The sequence below is a fragment of the Helicoverpa zea genome, chromosome 15, assembly GCF_022581195.2.
Source record: "Helicoverpa zea isolate HzStark_Cry1AcR chromosome 15, ilHelZeax1.1, whole genome shotgun sequence".
NCBI lineage: Eukaryota > Metazoa > Arthropoda > Insecta > Lepidoptera > Noctuidae > Helicoverpa > Helicoverpa zea.
In genome coordinates, this window is record NC_061466.1 from 10688571 (window position 1) to 10711847 (window position 23277).

General features: G+C 46.8%; 2 protein-coding genes across 2 annotated transcripts; one reads left to right on the top strand and one right to left on the bottom strand.

Annotated features, from left to right (window-relative positions):
- Nucleotides 1-895: 895 nt before the first annotated feature.
- On the bottom strand, nt 896-11800 carry LOC124637068 (counting factor associated protein D-like). Its single transcript, XM_047173389.1, has 15 exons — nt 11641-11800; nt 5831-5986; nt 5410-5490; nt 4332-4424; nt 3836-4252; nt 3294-3748; nt 2778-3058; nt 2591-2706; nt 2387-2495; nt 1991-2295; nt 1797-1920; nt 1621-1726; nt 1440-1529; nt 1270-1367; nt 896-1168 (listed from the first exon to the last, which is right to left on the bottom strand). The coding sequence occupies exons 1-15, from the start codon at nt 11678-11680 to the stop codon at nt 940-942; spliced, it is 2700 nt and encodes an 899-aa protein (XP_047029345.1). The 5' UTR covers nt 11681-11800; the 3' UTR covers nt 896-939.
- Nucleotides 11801-15043: 3243 nt separating this feature from the next.
- LOC124636747 (WD repeat, SAM and U-box domain-containing protein 1-like) lies at nt 15044-22843 on the top strand. Its single transcript, XM_047172874.1, has 13 exons — nt 15044-15685; nt 17074-17469; nt 17575-17684; nt 17912-18081; nt 18145-18313; nt 18431-18615; nt 19082-19236; nt 19500-19624; nt 20494-20860; nt 20941-21060; nt 21407-21513; nt 21873-21996; nt 22451-22843. Exons 1-13 carry the CDS (start codon nt 15163-15165, stop codon nt 22549-22551), a joined length of 2652 nt encoding a protein of 883 aa, XP_047028830.1. The 5' UTR covers nt 15044-15162; the 3' UTR covers nt 22552-22843.
- Nucleotides 22844-23277: the final 434 nt, after the last annotated feature.

Genomic DNA, 23277 nt, shown 5'->3' on the forward strand with positions numbered 1-23277 from the left:
GCTAATAAATTAGAGCGGTCCCCCGACACGACAAAATTTAGTTTAGTCTGACATGCTTTAGTTGGTACTTACGTAGTGTTAAAAGTTATTTTTTGCTTTTTATAGGGTTTAGCGTTTTTAACCTTTTGTCATACTAATTGCGTACTTTTTTTGGGTCGGGGGATTTTTTAAATTTATAATTTAATTTTTTACATTAAAAATTAAAACTATTAGTAAATGTTTTTTTTTGTGGAAAACGAACAAATGTTTATTTGCTATATTTTTTAATAGGAAAAAGTATCCATTTAGGTCCGTATTACAGAAGGCTACTCAAGTCCTGATCTCTGTTTAAAACTAGATTTAAGTTGAGATTTAATTTTAGATACTCCTCCAGCATTGATTCGGTGATCATAGTTCAGCCAGTTGTAGATTACAAATCTCGTAGACTAAATTGACACATGCAAATGTCAAAGTTACAAATATAATGTTGCCAGCTCTTTTATGCAGTGTTGTACCTACGATACCGGTTTGTTAAATCGTAACCTTTTATCTATAATAGACGAATTTAATTTTCATTCATAGTTTTATATTTAAAATTCACGTACGTACCTACGATGCAAATCAACACCTTGAATAATACTGAATAAATAATTATGTTTTTAAGGTCTCAAAATAGCTTACAGTTGCCAAAACACTCAAACTTTCCTCGAAGATACAGCGTCTTGAATATCATTAAAAAAAATCATATATATGTAGGTATGCCGTCTTTGTCGCTTCGTTATAAAAGGTTCAGTATGGCTGCATAGCGCACTTTATAGGCACTTTGCAGGTACCATTAGGGCAACATTATTTTTTACTTCTAGTCAATGTAGTTTTAAAGGTGGTTGCCAGGGTAGCGGTGGAATGAAACGTCGAGTAAAGTAACAACTATGTTTAATGACTTAGAAGAGCAGGGATCGGTCAGGCGGCGGCGGGCGCGGTTTGCGGCACGCGCAGCACGTCGGGCGCGCGCAGCCGCGGCAGCGAGGGCCGGCGCAGCAGCCCGCACGTGTCCGTGGGCGCGCGCATGCGCATGTAGCCCTCCTCGCCCCACGCCGTGCTCCACGAGTTCTTCACGATGAAGTACGTCTCGCCGCGATGCACCGTCCAGCCCACCGCCAGCACCGCGTGGTTGCTGCTCGTGCGCTTGCTGCAACGACAACTCACTTTATACCCATGCTTCATACACCGTCAATAATATCTTAAGACTTTTTCAATTTTCAAAAATGCTTTCCGAGCTTGGATACTAACCAGCGTCTGTCATGGTAGTAACCTTTCTTGTAAGTCGCGAAGGATGTTGTTGCGCCGTCAATGAGAACGACAGTGGGTCCGTACTTCCTAATGGCCACCTGTCAAAGAGAAAGGGTTTTAGTAAGAGTTAAATAACCACACCCACAAACACACACACGACATATACGTACCTTTAGCGCCAGGATGTTGTGTTGGGTGACGTTGAGATGGCCGCTGATGCGCGTGACGGGCGGCACGCTGTCGGCGCGGCACGTCTGCTCCTGCCGCACGCAAACATACGTAATATGAAATGATAACATTATTTTACGTTAACGTATTGTATGTTTTTTTTTGTCTGAAGGGCATACGTACTTGTGCTTTGTAGGGTGTGTACTCATCGAGAGCAGGCAGGCCGATGTCTTTTATGTAATCGTAGGCCGCGCTAGGCCACGTTGCCTTGCAGCCGTGACCGCCGTACCTGCAACACGACACAGCATGAGCAGCAGTCGAGCGCGGCAGGCGAGCTCGGCAGCGGGCGGGATACTGACGGGCCGGCGCAGTCGACGAGCGCCTGCTCACTGAGCGGCACGAGGCGGCCGGTCTCCACGAACAGCGCGCCCTCCACGGCGCCCACGGTGGCGTGCGCCCAGCACGACTCGCACAGCCCCTGATCTGCAAGCACAAGGCGTGAGCGCGGGCCGGCCACGAGGCGGGCGCGGGCACGGGCGCGGGGCACACTCACTGCGCACGTGCGTGACGGCGCCGCGCTGGCGCCAGTCGAACTTGCGCGGCAGGCGACCGCGCAGCGCCTCGAGCTCGGCGCGCTCGTGCGGGAAGCGCTCGCCGGGCTCGCGCGGCTCGTCCTGCACGCCCAGCAGCACACGCCGCTCCGCCACCAGCCGGTCCGACACGAAGTTAGTCGCCAGCTCGAAGCCGGCGCCCTGCCTGTTGCCGGCGGCCATGTGCCTGTTGCTCTGCATCAGCAGGTTCTTCCGGACCGCCTCCTCCACGTCGTCGGCGTAAACGCGCTGGAACTTTCGCTTATACCTATGCGAGTGACCACGATTACGAAATTATTTAATAAGTTAATATTTTTAGAAAAGTGTAAGTTACTTAATATAATATTATTAGCACTCACCGATCTAGCTCTGCGTCGTGTCGAGGGTCCCGTCGCAGCATGGTGAACTCTCTAAGCGGTTCCACGTTCTCCATCCGGTCGGTGATCTCCACTTGTTCACAAGCGTCGGCTGAAGTGATCATAGGTACAGGATCAGGATAACAATAATAATAAATATAATGTAATGGAGTGGGTCGAGTTGATAGCAAGCGGTCGGGCACACACCTATGTCGAGGCGGAACATGGAGCTGTCATGGTGCTGCAGCTGCACCTCGTCGAAGTAGTGCACGTAGCCGTCGCAGTCGGCGCCCAGCACCGAGCTGTCGACGCGCGTGGCGTACCTGCGGAGCACACGGGGTAAGCGGGCAGGGTGTGGGGGTGTGGGCGGGGCGAGGGGTGAGGCGGCACTCACCACAGCGGCGTGGTGGTGTGGTTGTCGGCGGAGCGCGCGAGCAGCAGCTCGTGGCGGAAGGTGAGCGCCTCGCCGCGCGCGGCGCCGAGCTCGCCGGCGTGGCCCGACAGCGTGTAGCGCCAGCGCTCGGCGCGCTGCGTGCCGCGCAGCACGTAACCCGCGAACGAGAACGCGCTGAGGTCGGGCAGCGCGGGCAGCGCGCGCTCCGCCAGCGACACGCGCCGCGGCGTCGACACCACGCAGCGCCGCACGTCCGTCTCTTCTGTGCGGTCCACGCGGATCTGACACGCCGACGTTTTTATTTTGTTAATAGGAAATTTTATAATGTCATCTGGATACTTTCAAGCAATTTAGGAAAAAAATATCCTACCAAAAATATACACGAAAAAAAATGCAATCTTTTTAATGTATAAACCATTAATATCTCATAGAAGCCCAGCTCTCACGACTGTATATCTTTACATCATAATTAGAGTGAGTTGGCAATGATCTACTTATAACATAATATGTGTGTACCTGCGCGCTCATAACGCGTCCGTCCCGCATCATCATGCGGTAGGTGGAGGTGGCGCCGCCGTGGAAGTCGATGCGCGAGGCGCCGCTGGCCGCGTCCCACCAGAGCGAGTAGGGTTCGGTGTAGTCGGCGCGCGGCACGGTGAGGCGCGCACGCAGGAACAGCGAGCGCTCGAAGCGCGGCGGCGGCGGCGGCGCCTGCAGCTCGGCCTCGCTGGGCGCAGAGTAGCGGCGCTTGCAGCGCACGCGGCGCCGCTCGCGCACCACGCCCTCGCCGCCCGCCTCCGCCTCGGGCCGCAGCGCCGCCTCGCCCGCCGCGTCCGCATGGCCCGCCTGCACCTCCTCCTCCGTGTAGTCGGCCGTGCTGACCACGCCCGCCGGATCCGTCACGATCGGAGGGAGCATCGGGTCGGTAGGCTGTTGTGCACGGAACTGCTCCACCAGTAGCTGCGAGTTTTCTGAAGTTTAAAAGTAAATATTGTGAAGCAACTTTATTTAAGGAACCTTGCAATAATTTAGTTATGAACAGCATAAAGGGTTTTTACCGACGGGCGGGAAGTTGGGAGCATTCCTGGCGAGGCGCTCGTCGGTGTCGGGGCGGCGGGGCGGCTGGCGCGGCGGCGGCGGCGGCGTGCTGGCGGGCGCCTCGGGCAGCGCGTACGGCGACGTCGGCGGAGTTGCCGGCGCGGGCGGGGCGGAGGGCGCGGGCTGCCCGGTGGGCGCCCAGTAGTTCACTGGTAAGGGGGCTGGCGCTGGCGCCGGCGCAGGGGTGTACTGAGATATAGAGTTTTGGCCTGGGATTGTGTTGTACACTGGAGCTTGGTTGTATCCTGGAAATAGGTTGAACTGTGTGGGCTGGTTCGATGGGGCGTTAAAAGCAGCGTCGGCGTAGGCAGGAGTCTGCGCGACGTTGTGCGCTGGTGCGGTGCGCGACACGTCGCCCGGTGCGCTCAGCGGGCACTCTGCAACAGGACAGAGGCGCGGGTGAGCGTGGGATGCGGGGTGGGTGGGGTGCGGGGTGCGGGGTGAGGGGACACTCACGGGCGGGGACGGCGCGGGGCGCGGCGGCGGGCACGGGCACCGGCACGGGCACCACCAGCACCGACAGCGACGCGCGTCCGTTGCTGTCTCCTGCTGCAATCACAATTAAAGCACCTTATAGACATGTATAATATTATTATGAGAAAGCTTTGTTCCCTGAAGGCTTCGTAACCACTAAACCGATTTGAAAAATTATTAATCGCGTCCGTCATCAGTTTTGAGTCGGCGAATTCGAGTGCGTCACCGATCGCCGATGTCGCTGACGATGCACCCCGCCCCGCCGCCGCCGCCGCTGCTGTGTCAACACCTGCGGCCGAACCTTGCGTAGGAACATCGACCCCCAAACGCGCCTACGCAGCAGTAGCAGCCACCAACATGCCGCTGTGACGCAAACAAAGCAGACCAAAGCAAAAGGGGGTAAACAAACCCGTGGCACATCACAGCCACAGACAGGTCCTAAGAAGGACGCGTGCGATAAGGATGGCTTCATAAAGGTAGAAAGGAAAAAAAAGAAGCCAACTTGTAGGAATAAGTGCGGAATTGCACAAACTGGACCCAACATCCTGCTGCGTCCTGCAGTACCAACGACGCAGTTGTACGTGTCCCGTCTACATCATGACGGTGGAGCAGATCGTGGAGTATGTCCGATCCAAGACCAACTGGACCTTGAGGGTGGCGAAGTTGGAGTCGCGCCACAATACGAACTTCAATTCGTTCATGGTGCGAGTTCTAACTCATCACATCGAGACATTCCTCAAGGAAGAGTTTTGGCCGGAGAGTGGCATATATCGGAGGTTCCGAGCATGGCTACGCGACACCACGCAGCGTAACACGACGCCGACACTTCGTGTCCATTAGTTTTTAAGTTATCTATGTATTAGTTTATGATTTAATGTTATAATATATTTATGTATTGTATTCTCTATGGGCCTCAGATGCCTGTCTTAAATGAATAAATTAATAAAAATGAAAAAAAAAACCGTTGGGAAGCTACACTATCTCCGAGTCAAAAGGTTGTATTTTTCTGGGTAGTAGTTCGGCGTGTCTCACACAGCATGCACACAGCGGTGGTACTCACGCAGCGGCACCTGCACGGGGACGGGTGGCGGGTACCACAGGCCCTCCGCGCCCGCCGCGCCTCCCGCGCCTTGCGTCCATTCTGCAACACAACATGGACAGATACAGCAGTCGCACACGTGCATAGTATTGAAGAAAGAAACACATTTATTGACACAAGACCACGCATGAAATATTTAATTAATAACAATAACAAAAGGTGGTGCCCAATTAGTCTCCAGTTCAGCTTTTATGTCAGACAAAACAGGGCCAACGTGTCGTGGTGTTGCGGGTGTCAATCAGCTGGAAATAATTGCATGTTATTAATTAGTTCGCCGGACGGTCGGGAATATTAGATTTATTCAGGTTGTGGTGAAAGGTTTACACGTGAAGAAGCTGTTAGGTATGGATTGTGTAGCAAGTTTTAGTGAAGGCTGGGTAACCTGCGATGAGCTGTCGCCAGCGCTCGCCGCTGTCCTGCACCGAGCGCGCTGGCCGCGTCGCCTGCTCTCGCGCCTCGTGCTCTCGCGCCGCGTGCTCGCGATCCGCGTGCTCGCTCGCCGGCCGCGTCTGCTCGCCTGTCGCCGCGTGCGCCGCTCCTGCACATTTGTGTTTTCTCATATGATAGATGATAGAATGAAATAAATATTTTCATCCCACCATCTCGGAAAGAGTAGTTTTACCCTTTGATATCTGAGTGCAAAAGCCGTTTTTATCCTCTAGAGCGGCAAAGTGATTTGAATTTAGAACATCGTGTGCAATACTCCATTTGTAAGAATCTTGATAAGACTTTTCATACAAATACATATTAAACAAATAAAATACTGCTTAAAATAATTATTCAATTAATTAAGTAATTTTTATTATTGTTTTTACATAGATTTTTAACCTCGTTTCATTTTTAAACTAAGTTGTCAAATAAATGAACTTTAATAGGTTCTTACTTCGTTTTAATTTGATACTCATATGTGCGCGCCATTTTCTTTTTTTGAATTTAGTAATTTCCTCGATGAGGTGGGATGAAAAGTTATGTGTTGCACTCGAGTGCAAAGATTTTTCACCTTGTGCTCTTTTGATTCCCTCGCTATCGCTCAGGATTCTAATTATTGAAACACTCGCTACGCTCGTGTTTCAATTTTAGAATCCTTCGCTTGCTCGGTCATCAAAATTGAGCCCGCGGTTAAAAATCAACTTTGCACTCTTGTATAACAAATCCCACCCAAAACAAAAATGTGAAAGGTTGCCAAGTTCGATAATATGGAAATGCTTCGCCTATAAAAGAAGTGAGATCTTAATAAGTACCAAGTTCCATACAAATACCTCAGTTAAAAATAGTTACTTTTTAATGATGGTTCTTGGCAAGTTTTCACATACCTTGTTATAAACCTACTAAACGCAATGAATCAAGTATATAATTTTCTATTAAAACTTGCCAAGTAACATCATTAAAAAGTAACTATTTTTAACTGAGGTATTTGTATGGAACTTGGTACTTATTAAGATCTCACTTCTTTTATAGGCGAAGCATTTCCATATTATCGAACTTGGCAACCTTTCACATTTTTGTTTTGGGTGGGATTTCATTTATTTTTGTAAGGTTTGTTTATTTTATTTTTTTCTTATGATTAAGTTAGTTAAGGAAATGTCTCATTTATACTATCTTTCAGATTTTTGATTATGCACTATGCTTCTTACAAAGAAATGAACTAGATTAACTAAATGGACTAGATTTACCAACTGACTGACATGACATGTTATCATATATTATGTTCGTGGATCAAAGTTACACATTCGTTATTTTCGAAAGTGACTCACACTTGGCCGTTTTCAGATTTTACTTTACTTTGACTAAATACAAACCTTTGTAACGAATTTCAGATCGGTACGACCATTCGAAGATATATTATATAAATATAGATAAATTTAGTTCGTTTTAGTTCCTTAGGGGTATACACCGGGTATAAAACACCTTCATTATTTTGAAACTGACTCACACTTGGCCATTTTCAGATTTTTCCCTTTACCTTGACATAAAGACCTACCTCCATGCCAAATTTCAAGTCAATACGACCATTGGAAGTGGTCTAGGTTTTTGATGAGTGAGTCAGTCAGTGAGTGTATAGTAAAAATAGCGATTTTCTGACGTCAATATCTCAAGACCTACAAAAGATATATTAATGAAATTTTGTATTTTAGATAAGTGAGGGGATCTCAACAGATACTAGAAATTTGATATGCGTAAATAAAACAGATTTTGAGTTATAGGGGGGTAGAATTTGGCCCGAAATGGTTCGTGTAATATAACCCACGGCCGGTGTGTCGCTTTTTTTGCTCGAACTTGGCGGACACACTGCCGTGTGTCTAGATAACTATTTCATCCCACCATCTCGGAAAGAGTAGTTTTATCCTTTGATATCTGAGCGCAAAAGCCGTTTTTATCCTCTAGAGCGGCAAAGTGATTTGAATTTAGAACATCGTGTGCAATACTCCATTTGTGACAATCTTGATAAGACTTTTCAAACAAATACATATTAAACAAATAAAATACTGCTTAAAATAATTATTCAATTAATTAAGTAATTTTTATTATTGTTTTTACAAAGATTTTTAACGTCGTTTCATTTTTAAACTGAGTTTTCAAATAAATGAACTTTAATAGGTACTGCTTTTTAATTTGATACTCATATGTGCGCGCCATTTTGTTTTTTGCATTTAGTAATTTCCTCGATGAGGTGGGATGAAAAGTTACGTGTTGCACTCGAGTGCAAAGATTTTTCACCTTGAGCTCTTTTGATTCCCTCGCTATCGCTCAGGATTCTAATTATTGAAACACTCGCTACGCTCGTGTTTCAATTTTAGAATCCTTCGCTTGCTCGGTCATCAAAATTGAGCTCGCGGTTAAAAAGCAACTTTGCACTCTTGTATAACAAATAACTATTAATGGGGCTGCCATATTACCATACAACGCATACAACAAACGAGATTTCGACATTTGCATCGATGTAGGAAGGTACTTAACAGAAAACTGGTTATTCCTTTAAAATTCGTTTCATTAAAGTTTTTTATGGTAGGACAAAATGCTGCATTTAAAAAAAAAAAAACTTTTTTTCAAAAAAGAAACATTCATAAAAAAAGCTTCTTTTCTTAGGTTTATCGGCCTAAAAGCCGGGAGCGAAATAAACTGAGCTGGATCCGCTAGTCGCAGTCTTCTAGGTCGCATTTTGCAAATCGGTCCAGGCGTCTTTGTGTGTTAGATGAACAGACATAAAAAAATGATTTATCACTGCATAGTATAAAACAAAGTCGCTTTTTCTGTCCATTTGAACGCTTCAATCTTCAAAACTACGCAACCGATTTTCATGCGGTTTTTTTCTAATAGACAGAGGGATTATAGAGGAAGTTTTATATGTATGATAAGTAACATACAATAAATAGTGGGAAAATAAATTATTATCCCGTGCGAAGCCGTGCGAAGAAGTGGTTCGATAGTTCATTATAGGTATAAGCTGTTGATTAGCATCCGTGCAAAATTCAAGGAGGTTGACATAAAATACGTAAATGTCCTCCTAGCCGATTATAGGATACCGCGGCTGTTATCATATAAGGATATCAGCCAACTGCGCAGGACATAAGTATTATAGTGCACAAGCATTTGCGCAGACACAGGTACACTCACATTCCTTCACTCTCATAAATAGAGAATCATTAGCATAAATACGTCCTTAGATTGCCCGGATGCAAATCAGCAACTTGTATATCTATGATTTATTTCTTGAGGTTTTAACATTTTTTCTTGGTAATTTTAAATCTTGAACTCAGAACTCAGAACTCTCTCAGAACTGTTTTCGCCTTCAGTAGGCATGCGAAAACTCACAGTATTACCTGAGTAGAAGCACATACATTAATTAATATTAGATTAAATTTTTGAATGGCTTTAAGTATCTCAAAAATACTAATCTAGAAAAACGAATTCATGGTCAAGTTTGTAGAGAATAGCATTATCTACAATATATTTAAGTCAAAGTAAAATGTTTTTATTTCAAATAGGCCTTTGCAGGCTCTTATGAAACGTCACACTAGTGGAAGGTTCCAAATAGTTGGTCTTATAGATCGAGAGCCAGCGACTGCCAGACCTTCGTTAGTTTATAAAGGCTGAAACTTTGTGTGTGCATCCGCCTTATAGTAGGTATACGATAAACTACGACGAAGTTTGACTGACGGTTGCTTTGAAAGATATTTAAAAATAACCTAACCTAACCCAACTTATATCTTATTAAGGTCACCGGCTCTTGGGCTATTATGGAGAAGAGCCGGCAAGAACTCCATGGACACTCTTAACAATAAATATTAAGATACCTACTTTCCATTTTACTTACGAATAGCAAAACTCACTTTGTATAATTTTGAAATTGAATAGCACTCGTGAGATCGATAGACACTTTTCACTATTTCATTTTTATGGTTATGCCCATTGCATATATTTTTTGCGATTTTATTATGGTCAGTATAAATGTTGTGTGGGTTAAATTATCATTTAACTAACCATGCTGCTGTTAACGTGTAACAGGTCACGCAGAAGGCGTATCGAGATGACCACCTTAAACAAAATGCGCCAATTACACGACTTCGCGGCACAGACAGGTATACAGCTAAATGTATCTCGCTTATATCTTAGAATCGCCAAATTTTTGCAATAAATATTATAATGAAAAAAAAAACAATTATAATTTAATACCATGTAACTCTAATCTGCAATATTTTTACCGTTACCGTACCGATATAACTTTTACCGTTTTCGAAAAAAAGAACTCTGAATATTCTGAAGCCCACTCTAGATCGACGTGGTTTTTTAGAGTTTCGTAGTCAACTAGGAGCCCTTACAGTGTCTGCACTTAACCTCAGTCACCGATAGCACTCGACAGCAGACGTACCGATAACGTGCTAAAATAAAATAAATTGTGTATTTTTATTTCTATGGGGCGGTAAAGTGTTGACTGATTATTTATTCATTCAGCAATTATAATAATTACGATCATGAATTTTAAACTATGATTTTAAATATGGGTTATTAGTTTGCTATAACGGAACCCTAATAATTTTATATTTTAAAAATCTGTAATGTAGAACAAATATACTTTCTAGGAAATTTTGAACTTGATTGGTTTAAAACATAGTTCTTGCACAAAATAATTTCCTGAGCGTACCGTCCGTCAAATAAAATAAGAATCGAAAAATCGGTTATCAAAACCCGACATACATAACCCGTTCAGTTTGTACGAATAAGTAACCCAATTTCCCGACAGATGTTACGGTACTTTGCGCTACTTCGCGCTGTTCAGAGTTCTTCTGAGTTGATGGGATCGGGATGTGTTCGGTATAAACTATAATCAGTGTCCAAATAAGTATGTATATGTAGGTATGCAACCTTTAACAAATATAAAAAAGAAGATAGATGACAGTTGTCAAGAGAAAATGTTTTGTTAGAATTATTGATTTTTATTTTTTCAATGTTTTTAATATAACTTTTATGTTTTAAATTTCTATTGCAATGTAAATACAAGTTAAAAAAGGCGAAGGAGTTTTTAATTCACAATCTTGAAGAACCTAAAGATACAATTTTCCAATCAGGAACAACGGACATGCTCTTAGTCGGTCTTATAATATTTAATTTTTAACTAGCTGTTTTCCCGCGATTTCACGAATTTCGTGAATTCTTTCCATTTCCCAATCAAATATAGCCAATGCTACTCGGGGACAGTGCAGGTTCCAGACTCAAATATAGCCAATGCTACTCGGGGACAGTGCAGGTTCCAGACTCAAATATAGCCAATGCTACTCGGGGACAGTGCAGGTTCCAGCCTCAAATCGGTTTAGTAATTTCAGAGCCCTTAGGATAGGTACACACAAACGAACAAAATTTTATTCTAGAAGTATTTTTGTTTGTTTCTAATGAATAAACTCAGAAAAGCTGGGCCGAATTTGAAAATTCTTTCGTTGGAAAGCTACATTCGTCCCTACTAACATCTAATAGGATATATTTTATTCTAGCACGGACAGCAGTCCATAAGGGAGGCGGGTGAAACCGCGGGAAATGGCTAGTCTATAATACATACGCTTTCTTGACTAAGGTAAACAAAACAATAACAAAAATTGTCCGACTTCCAAAAGCACTGAAAATGTATGATCAGGTCAGCTGTGCAGCCATCAAGTTGAGTGTGTGCCGCCAGGGTCCAGGGTGGTGGCGGCGACTTACCGGCGGCGCACAGCAGCAGCGCCAGGCTCCAGCTGCGCATGCTCCCTCGCACTGTCACTCACTACACTCGGCACTGGGCACTGGGCACTGGGCACTGGGTGTCGGCACTGGTCGTGTGCGCGTGCGCGGCGCAGTGTGCGCGGGTCGGTAGTGTCGCGCGCCGCGCCGCCGGAGCCTGCGCGCCATCTTCACCTTCGCGCCGCGCCCCCCTCCCGCGCCTGTCCCCCGCGCCTCCCTCCCGCACCCGCACGCCACGCCGCGCTACACCTTACTCACATAACGACTAGAGCACGTAGCTTGTATGTCGTGTATCTTTCTTCACGTTGTAATTTGGGTATGGGCTAGTATTTGAGGCTCTACAGCTTAAAGCATTCTATTTTATTTTAACTTATTTATGGCAAAAATGCAATATTTTTAGAGACATTGATGTTTGAAGGATCCCTTTAAGTTATCTAGAACATAATAATGATAGCTTTTATTCAGATCATAATAACAATACATATAAACTTAAAAAATAATGATTTTTCTTCTGTTTTAAAGTGTGTGCGCGCGCGCCCTTGTGTAACGCGACTGAGCTGCCGAGGCTTGGCGTAAGCTCCACATTCTGATGTAATAGTTACGCGAGATCGATCAACTTAATATTACTACGAACTTTACTTTGTTCGGCTCACTTCGTTTACATTCAGCTCTTAAGTAACCTTGCGTGCATGTTCGTTATCAAGTATATTGTAAAAAAAAATCATTATTATTCAATACTATTGAATATAATAATACTTTTGTTTTTTTTTTAATACTTTGTACATAATCATGTATATAAATAAATATAGTACGGTAGGTTACCCCTACATACATTATTTTTAAGCGGCAAAAGGGTTTGCAATTAGTAACCAGTACTAACTATAGGAAGTGGTGAAGGTTCGCCATTTTTAGGAGCCGTCTCACGTACTTAACTGACGTCTGAAAAGGGCAAATTCTCAGCTTACTTTGAATAAACGCTTCTTGATGTGGATGTCTGTATCTAAGCTTATCTTCCTCATTTCATTATCTTTCCCAACTAATTTGAACAATTATTTACTTGTTCCAAAGAGTAACTACCTATGAGTAAATATACCTACTTACCAAACGGTCCCTTGGCAACAGATGGGTACAACATCTGATGATGAATTCGAAAGCAACTATCGAAAACTGACTTGGCTGCAATTTTGGGCTCAACCGTTTATAGAATCAACCTCATGTTTGTAGTTATTTCATCAATATAGGTATATACATATAGAGGTTCGTTCATCGATAGAGGTTAGGGTGCGTGAGTTCGACATTAGTGACATATTGATGAAGTGGTATGTTTGTGTGGCGACGCCACGCGCACCCAAGGTCAGATACCCCCTATAGTTTCGCCATGTGTCTTTGTCGTCATCATTCATTGGGTTACCCGGGTAATTTAGCTAGGGACCAGACAAGGTAATTTAGCTAAGGACTATCTGACCAGATAGTCCCTAACAATACTTGGGAAAAGGCTCGGGTGATGCTGATCCCACCCAAAACAAAAATGTGAAAGACTGCCAAGTTCGATAATATGGGAATGCTTCGCCTATAAAAGAAGTGAGATCTGAATAAGTACCAAGTTCCATACACATACCTCAGTTAAAAATAGTTACTTCTTAATGATGTTACTTGGCAAGTTTTCACACACCTTGTTATAAACCTACTAAACGCAACAAACTAAAATGAATCAAGTATTTAATTTTCTATTAAAACTTGCCAAGTAACATCACAACAAAGAAATGAACTAGATTATATAACTAAATGGACTAGATTTACCAACTGACTGACATGACATCTTATCATATATTATGTTCGTGGATCAAAGTTACACATTCGTTATTTTCGAAAGTGATTCACACTTGGCCGTTTTCAGATTTTTACTTTACTTTGACTAAATAAAAACCTTTGTAACGAATTTCAGATCGTTACGACCATTCGAAGATATATTATATAAATATAGATAAATTTAGTTCGTTTTAGTTCCTTAGGGGTATAAATTTACACCGGGTATAAAACACCTTCATTATTTTGAAACCGACTCACACTTGGCCATTTTCAGATTTTTCCCTTTACCTTGACATAAAGACCTACCTCCATGCCAAATTTCAAGTCAATACGACCATTGAAAGTGGTCTAGGTTTTTGATGAGTGAGTCAGTCAGTCAGTCAGTGAGTGTATAGTAAAAAAAATAGCGATTTTCTGACGTCAATATCTCAAGACCTACAATAGGTATATTAATGAAATTTTGTATTTTAGATAAGTGAGGGGGTCTCAATAGATACTAGAAATTTGATAGGCGTAAATAAAATAGATTTTGAGTTACAGGGGGGTCGAATTTGGCCCGAAATGGTTCGTGTAATATAACCCACGGCCGGTGTGTCGCTTTTTTTGCTCGAACTTGGCGGACACACTGCCGTGTGTCTAGATGAGGACTTTATACAAACTTTCTAGGAAACAATGTTGAACTTGATTGGTTGATCCGTTTTTTTAAATTAGAAGAAAATAATTTCTTTCTTTCTGAAATTGGTATCTTATGTAATTTGGAAAATATGCCAAATTAACATTCGATAGAAAAACCCGAAAGCTGCTGTAGATTAGCGATTCGTAAATGATGGTGATGTGCAAATATACGTATGATGAATAGGTAACGTGGTGACGGTAGCGAGCGGCGACAGACAGCGCGGCGCGCGTGCGATCGATGCGGCGCGTGGGCCACGCCAGCCGCGTCAGCGGGCGCCCGCCCGCCTCCGCGTCTGCCCTGATACCTCCCATCTGTCATTAGCAGTCGAAGTGTTCACAGTCATTATAGTTCGGCCATTCAGAGAATGCGTTCCTGACACGTCGCGATTGAACTGACGACGTAATAACATTCATTGATTATTGATATAATAATGTTGTTTTAATGCTCCTCAATTGTTAAAACGGTAAACAACCAGCAAAAATATTTTTATCGTAACTGCAACGCCATTGCAAAGTTACGTCGTCAGTTCAATCGCGACGTGTCAGGAACGCATTCTCTGAATGGCCGAACTATAGCACATACCTACGACCGATCACGCCCTCCCTCATAAAAATCAATATGATAGCCAGCATTTTCCTACGATGAAAGAAGTATTTATTATTTTAGGAAAACAAGTGAAGCGTTGGGTTTAGACTAACTAGTTTTGACTGAATATGTCCTACGTAGTATTAGTGTTATGTACTGAATGTATGTTTTAAGCGCTGTATTTGGTGCGAGTGCCTGGTCGGCGGGTGGCACACTCCGACTTCATCCGCCACAGCCGATGCAAGGTCCACGCCACGGTCCATCGATTGCCGATGGGGTGGCGAGGCCGCGCCGGCCGCCACACGCAGACCGCCCTCATCCTCAGCGTGCACTGAACGTGCCCCCGCCATGACAACACAATATTACGCATTATGAAACGAGCTCGTTCCGCTGTCAACACAGTTTAGTGCTTATAATAGGACGAGTCGAATTCCATGGAAGAGATCGACGAGCCGAGCCTGATCCAGACGCTGCGGGCGCACTCGAGCGAGGTGACGTGTGCGGACGCGGCGGGCGCGCTGCTGGCGACGGGCGGCGGCGACCGCGCGCTGCGGCTGTGGCGCTGGGCGGCGGGCGCGGGCTGGGCGGAGGCGGCGCGCGCGGGCGACGCGCACCGCTACGGCGTGACGGTGGCGCGCTGGGCGCCGGGCGGCGTGCTGCTGGCATCGGGCGGCGTGGACGGCGCGGCGCGCGTGTGGGGCCGCGCGCTGGCGCCGCGCCGGCTGCTGCTGGCGCCGGGCGCGGCGGCGCTGCGCGCGCTGTGCTGGGCGGCGCGCGCGCGCCTGCTGGCGGGGCACGACGACGGCGCGCTGCACGTGTGGCTGGTGCCGCGCGCAGAGCTGCTGGCGCGCCTGGCCGCGCACGACGGCGCGCTGCACGCGGTGGCGGCGCCCGCGCTCGGTCGGCTGCTGCTCACCGCCTGCACGCACGGTGTACTCAAAGTTTTTGACCTTGCAGGTACATGTTTCTATTCTTTCCCGTCTTCTTTCTTTTACCGGTTAACGGGTGACTAATAACACCAACATCAAAAAAGCTCTCCTGAAGTCGGTTGTCAAAAGCTTTGTTATTTTTTAAACGACTTCCCAAAAAGGAGGAGGTTCTCAATTCGTCGGGATCTTTTTTTTTTTTATGTATGTTCACCGAATGCTCGAAGTCGCCTGGACCGATTTGCAAAATTTTTTTTTGTTTGATAGGGTATACCTTCCAGGTGGTCCCATATTCACCTGGTTAGGATCTGATGATGGAAACCCTGAGATCGAGGGCAACTTTCGAAAATTGTAGGCGTGCATAGATTAAAATCTTGACAATAAGGTGTACGTCTGATAACACTATGCAGCAGTGAAGGTTTGGAGCTGACCTGATGATGGAGACGAGAGAAGGTCGAAACTGAATAATATGTAAACTACCTCGTGTTTGGGCTTATATTGTTCGTATTGATAAGATCTTTCCACAAATGTGTGGATAGTGGGTCCGGATAGTGACAACTATGCTTGTCACTGAAAAGCCAAAAATAAAAAACTTTTTACAAAAAAATAAAACCGACTCCCAAAAAAACTGAAAAGCAAAAAAATACTTCTAGGCCGATGTACCTAAGAATAGTTTTTTTTTGCTTTTCAGTTTTTTGGGGAGTCGGTTTAATTTTTTTGTTTATGTATGTCTACTACTATGGAACCACCAGGTAAGTATACCCTATCAAACAAAACAATAATTTTGTGTTATCCCCATGTACTCACTCCATATATGTACTTCTTTATTTACTTCCACATAGTGTTGATGACGATACGACAAACTTAACTAAACTTAGAATATCTCTACACATTCTCAGTCTACCACAGTATTACCAAATATAATTAAAGGGAGATAGGTAACCTTATGTACTTTTGTTATATTTTCCCTATGTGCGTCTCTGTACGCTTCATAATTTTCATGTATGTGAACTTTTAGCCTTCGGGGGATGTGAAAATCATATTTTTTTCTGTACGATTTCCCAGCTTTAGATTCATTTATAAGCGTAAGATGAACATTTCGTTTATAACTCTTGGAAAAAAAAACAACAAAAGATAAGTGCAAAATAAAGGGAATTTTATCGTATACATTTATTTACTACGGAAGTTTAAATAAGGAAATCTTTATAATTACAAACATAGCACACCTCAAGGAACTTTAGATTATGTTCTAACACCAAAGATGTAAATTTTATCATACTTTGACAATGTGGCAATGTGTTTTGGGCACTTGAAGACATTACACAAAGAGTTGGCTTGAAGCACGTGTTGAAACATTTCAATGACCATATAGAGCTTTCTGGTTCGTTGAGAAAAATAAGTGAGCTCGTAATGTGACAGAGGTGTGCCGGAGCGGGTCGGGCGAGGCGGAGGCGCCGGCGCCGCTGGCGTGGCTGGACGGCGTGCACGACCTGGGCGCGCTGTGCGCCGACGCGTCGCAGGACGGGCAGCTCGCGGCCACGGGCGGGCAGGACTCGCTGGTGCGCGTGTGGCACGCGGGCCCCGCAGGCCTGGAGCCGCTGGGGCCCGCGCTCAGCGGCCACCTGGCGGCCGTCACGGCGCTGCGCTGGGGCCGGCGCGGCGCCCGGCCCGTGCTGGCCAGCGCCAGCCTGGACCGCACGGCGCGCCTGTGGCTGCTGGCCGACAGCGACATGCGCTGCGTGCGCGTCGTGCACGCGCATTCTCGCTATCTCACGTGCGTCGTGCTCTCGCCAGACGCGCACTATATGCTCACCGGTAAGCTTATGATGTTCATAAAATGATCAAGCGTATCATACGAAAGGAACAAAACTACGATATGGCACGCACACTTCGTTAGTGTAACGCTATCTTGTCTTGAAGGCTCCAACGATAAGTCACTTCGGATGTGGTCCCTGGGCTCTCTGTCACTAGACGACAGTTTGGACACTCCGTGCGAAGCGCTCGCTCACTTTGGTCTCGGTGATCTTGAGGTAAGTAATAGAGAAGTAAGTTTATTGAGTTCCCCTAAATCTTATAGTATTTTTACTAAGCGCTCTTCATCCTTTCCTACATAATAACTAACTTTGCGGTGCCCGACAGGGTCTATTATTGTTTCTTTATAATTTAAATTATACCAACTGTTAAACACAATATAATGCGATGCTTTTAACTATTGAGTTGTTTTGTGTACACAATAACAATTTGCGTGGCGCGGCAGGGAATCGGGCCAGTGGAGGAGGAAGAAGGCTTAGAGACGAGTGACGAGCTGGCGGGTCAGGACGCGGAGGCGGACGGCAGCGGCGCGACGCGGCTGTGGCGTGAGGCGTTGCACGCGGGCGCCATCAACTGCATCGCCACGCACGGCGACCTGGTGGCCACGGCGTCCAGGTGGGTGGCGCGGGTGGGGCGCGGGCAGGTAGGCGGGGCGGGGCTGACGAGCGCGTGTTGCAGCGACGGGCGCGCGCGCGTGCTGCGCTGGCACGAGGCGGCGGGCGCGCTGGAGCCGCTGCACGAGCTGGCGGCGCACGACTACCCCGTGATGGCGGCCGACTTCTGTGCCGCCGGCGCCGCGCTACTCACCGCCGGTCTCGACGGCCGCGCCTGCCTCTGGGACGTGGAGGTATGAGGCGAGGAGGGTCAACATTATGCTCAGTTGCACCATTATGAGGATTGTTGCAAGCATTATCGAATGTTTCGATACCCTACAGTTCTTGAATGTTCTGTTTGGCACTTGCAGTCGGGTGTGCAGCTGCGGTCACTGAGCCTGCCGGCGCGGGACGCGGGCGCGGCGGGCGAGGCGGGGGGCGGCGGGGTGCGGGCAGCGCGCGCCTCGCCGCTGCGCCCCGCGCTGCTGCTGCTGGGCACGGACGACGGGCTGGCGCCGCTGTGGAGCCTCGACCAGGACGATCCCAGGCCGCTACAGTGAGTACGCGCCAATGTCTGACAAACATCACTTCATTATGAAGTGCAGCGCGGGGGGTGTCAAGTGAAGCAGCTGAATACCAATGCTTTACAAAGAGCGACTGCCTATCTGACCTCCTCAAAACAGTTACCCGGGCAACCCGATACCCCTTGGTTAGACTGGTGTCAGACTTACTGGCTTCTGACTACCCGTAACGACTGCCAAGGATGTTCAATGACAACCGGGACCTACAGTTTAACGTGCCATCTGAAACACAGTCAATGGTGTCTAAGATATACTTAGAAAGTATCTTAAAATATAAATCCGAGTATTACGTGCCTGAACTAGGAAATCCTACGTTTCAGATAAGAAGAGCTAAAATTATTAAAAATAAAAAAATGGATTTTATATGACAGTAAATTGTGTAAAATGTGTAACGTTTGTTAGCTAAGGCCATGTGAAGTGGGTTGTGAACACTGTCGGCAGCGTGTACGCGGGGCACGCGGAGGCGGTGACGTGCTGCGCGTGGGCGGAGGACGCGCGGCTGCTGGCGACGGGCGACGCGGCGGGCGAGCTGCGCGTGCTGGCGCCGCCGCCGCGCGCGCGCACGCTGCGCGCCGAGCCGCACGCGCACGACCCCGGTCACTACCACTTACACTACCTTACAGTATTATTTTATATAGCCAATTATGGAACTGGACATCTTTGTCTATATCTTTGAGTAGTTTCATTACTTAGAGGTACTTAGCTATTGGGAGAGTCAGGTTAACGCAGGGGGAGTTAACCGAGGAAGTGATGTCGCTGAAGGAATCTGGGGAACGGGAGCACATAGGTTTAACCAAGGTATTCAAATACATTTTATGTTAATACTTTATCTAACATAATGCTAACGGTGTTGTTACAGCGGGGGGAATCCAGAGCTGCGACTTCGCGTCGCCGTCCGCGCTGGAACTGCCAGACGATACATATCTACTCGCCACCGCCGGCTGCGACTCTCTTATTAAATTATGGCTCATACATTACAAAGAGGTAACACGCGCAACACACGTTCATTCTATTATATTCAGACTCTACAATGACTCCGCGTAGTCGATCTGAGAAGATGTGTCTCGGGATTCGGGTAATACGATACGACCACAGTTGTAAAGCCCCCAGTACACATTGGCCTGTGATACCAACCTTTGCAATACACAATTGTAAACCACGGTCAATTGGTGTTCGCACATTGGCGCATGGTTCACTAGGCACTGCCTGGCAAACCACTTGCGATGGACGTCGAAGTAATTAAGGCGATGGCTATATATTTGTATACTATAGTACAATATTCATATTACTAGGTATATTTATATTATACTAGCTTTTGCCCGGAGCTCCGCTTCCGTGAACTGACTACTCTACCCTATCCTACCCTACTCTACCCAACTTACCCCTACTATACCCTAATTTTTTTCTTTATAAGAACCTTTTCCTGACAATAACAAACACACGGAAAAAGAATTGGCCAAATTGATCCAAGCGTTCTTGAGTTATGCGCTTACCAACACATTTAGTGATTCATTTTTATATTATAGACTACACTACTATATTTACACTACTACTACTATGTTTATTTTACACGTAACACAAAAGTGTACTATCCTCAGCGGCCGGTAACGAACTAAACATTGACCCATTGTGTAAACATCACAGGCCACGATGGATTGCACGCCAACATTGACAATTGTCCGCCAACATGCACCAATACCCGTGTATTGGCCGCGCATGGGCTTAGGGTCAATTCTCACTGAAAGAGCAGCGGCCGGCAACGGCCGGCAGCGGCCGTAAATGGCCGCTGCCGGCCGCTGCTCTTTCAGTGGGAATTGACCCTTAAGGAGCGTATAGTTGAATGTGTGAGGCAGAGCGCGGCGGTGCGCGCGGTGGTGTCGCTGGCGGCGCACGGCGGCGGCGTGGCGAGCGTGCGCTGGGCGGGCGCGCGGCTGGCGAGCGCGGGCGCCGACCGCGTGGTGCGCGTGTGGCAGGCGGCGCGCGGCGGCGCGGGCGCGCGCCTGCTGGCCGCCGTGCGCGCGCCCGCCGCCGCGCTGGCCGTGGCGCTGGCGCCCGCGCTGCTGCTGGCCGGCACGCTGCCGGGCGAGCTGCTGGCGTGGCGCGCGCCGCCCGACCAGCCCCACGGCCTGGGGCCCGACGACGACGAGGCGGCGCCGCCCTACTTCTGGACCCGCGAGGGAGTCGCGCGCTGGCTGCGCGAGTGTGTCACGCGTGTGCCAGGTCGGTCGCCCTGTTCTCTTTATCATTTTGACTAGGCTATATGTTGGTTTGTTCTACTAACAGGATATTTTTGCTAGCAGGATCGGAAATGAAATTTCACGAAGAGGAAGCCCTTATTCAAAGAGCTGAAGATGCAAATCTGACAGGCTCACAACTTCTATCTACTCCGATAGAGAAGTTACTCGAGACGTTTGGATATGGTAAGATATAGCCATTCTCGTTACTAGGGACAGGGTAGGGTGGCTCAAGTATTTTAACAATCAATGTATTATTGAGTATACTTAAAGGCAATTCGGAAATCAAACTGGGGGAGCTGCTGTGGGGACCAGCTGTTGTTTGTGCCGTATTCATTAGTTTATCAAAGGCGTCAGATTATACACTACAATGATTCTTGTTGGGGGTCATACTTAAATCCCAACAGTGTGGAGTGTAAGACACACACATATGTGCTACGTTTACATGATCCACGCACGCTATCACCGCAGTTGGCAGTGTGCGTAGAGGATCTCATGTTTTCTCTGGTCTTAGTGTGGGTTGTATGCACAGAGCGCGCGGAGGAGGGCACGGAGGAGGGCGCGGAGGAGAGCGCGGCGCGGGAGCGGCTGCGCGGCGAGCTGCAGTGGCTGCGCGCGCCGCCCGCCTCGCCGCAGCGGGTCAGTGTCGTCCTGATCACTGCAGAGTACAGACGCACATGACTGTTCTGACGGCGTCCACTTGGCGACACTACAACGCTACTGAAGACAGAGACTCGCTGACAGCGACGCGTTATTCTAAAACGCTTTCTACAAGTTTCTATGTAGCGTAATAAGTTTCATTTATCAGCACTGAAGGTCAGCGTGCAGTCAGTGCGACTGTATATAGCTTACTGTGATTTTTACCTAGAAGTTGGTAGTCATTTATATGATGACTGTATAAATATTTCTCCTGTTCTCAATTGTTAAAAATAGGTATTCTTAAAACAAGTGTTTACGTACAAGTGAGTGGTAGTAAACAGTAGTAGTTGTGTGCGCAGGAGGCTAGGGCGCCGCACGCGCTGCGCTGCCCGCTGTCGCACGCGCTGCTGCGCGACCCGGCGCGCGCCGCCGACGGCTTCACGTACGAGCGCGCCAACATCCTCGACTGGTTCATCGCGGCCGGTGCGTCGCATTCACTCCATTTCATTAACGTACTTTCTTTATTTAGGAAAAATAACAGTTATACAAAAGTCCTTACTAACTGCAATAACTAGTCGATCTGCTGACTTAAGGTGATACAATACGAAAGTTAAAAATATAAATGAAACTGCATTTGTGACCAGTTCAAAGCTGGATTGCTGGTGCCTTCATAAAAGATTTTATAGTTTTGTGGTGAATTATTTGCAAACCATGCGTTCAGCACTTTAATGTATGTACATGTTTACACCACACACCCTATAGAGCAGGGATTTGAGCACTTGAGGTGAGTTGTCGGCCGCACGCCGGAGTGTTGTTGCGTCGCGTGACGCGCCGCGGCGTCGTGTGGCCGCGCTCTGAGGCGAACCTTTACATTTATTTTCTTATAAATGATGTACAAGATGCTTGCGATGTAGCATGACTGTGGTGGTGTGCACAGAGGGCGCGGTGTCGCCGATCTCCGGGCGGCGCCTGCGCAACACGCGCGTGCAGCTCAACTACGCCGTGCGCGACCAGCTGCGCGACTTCCTCCTGAGCTGAGCTGAGCCCGCGCCGTGCCGCACCGTGCCGCGCCGTGCCGCACCGCGCCGCGTCGTGTCGCACCCCGCCGTGCTGCTCCACGTTGCGTCGTGCTGCATAGCTTTACGAGTCGTGTTTCAAAGATGTGACTCTCTAAAGATAGACGTGTTTTCTGGGTAATGTAAACATTAAGTCGTTTTCAATAATTATTCTATGATGTATTTTCTCCGATTTATGCGTAGGTGGCTACCTACTTTTACCAATTCCAATTTTTTCCATTACAAGCAAAATAAAACATTTAGTGTCTGCTGTCTTATTTAGTTTCAACTGATAGAATTACCTTTAAACTTTAGGTACTCAGTGTATCGAATTAAGAAGGCTGCTTGACTTAGTGAAAGATTTTGTGAAAACAAAGGGTTTGTTACGATTAAGATACGATTGTGTAAAAACGGTGGTTTTTAGGTATAGCGAGACCACAGTGTCTGTTCGTACGTAATATGTAGTGAAACCTACGATGTGATGTTCGAAACCCATGGTCCTTGGTCCATTAGTTGAATGTCTCATTGGTATAAGTGAGCCTTCCACTGCTTCTTCTTATCGAGCGAGCTGCAGGTTTAATCCCGACACGACCAAGTAAGTGCCATTCCTTCCCTGCAGACCAGCTCGTGCTGTGAGTCAGCCTCTCACAGTTCGCATTATATAATGCGTATAAAAATCTTTTCTTATATATCGGTATATATGGGAACA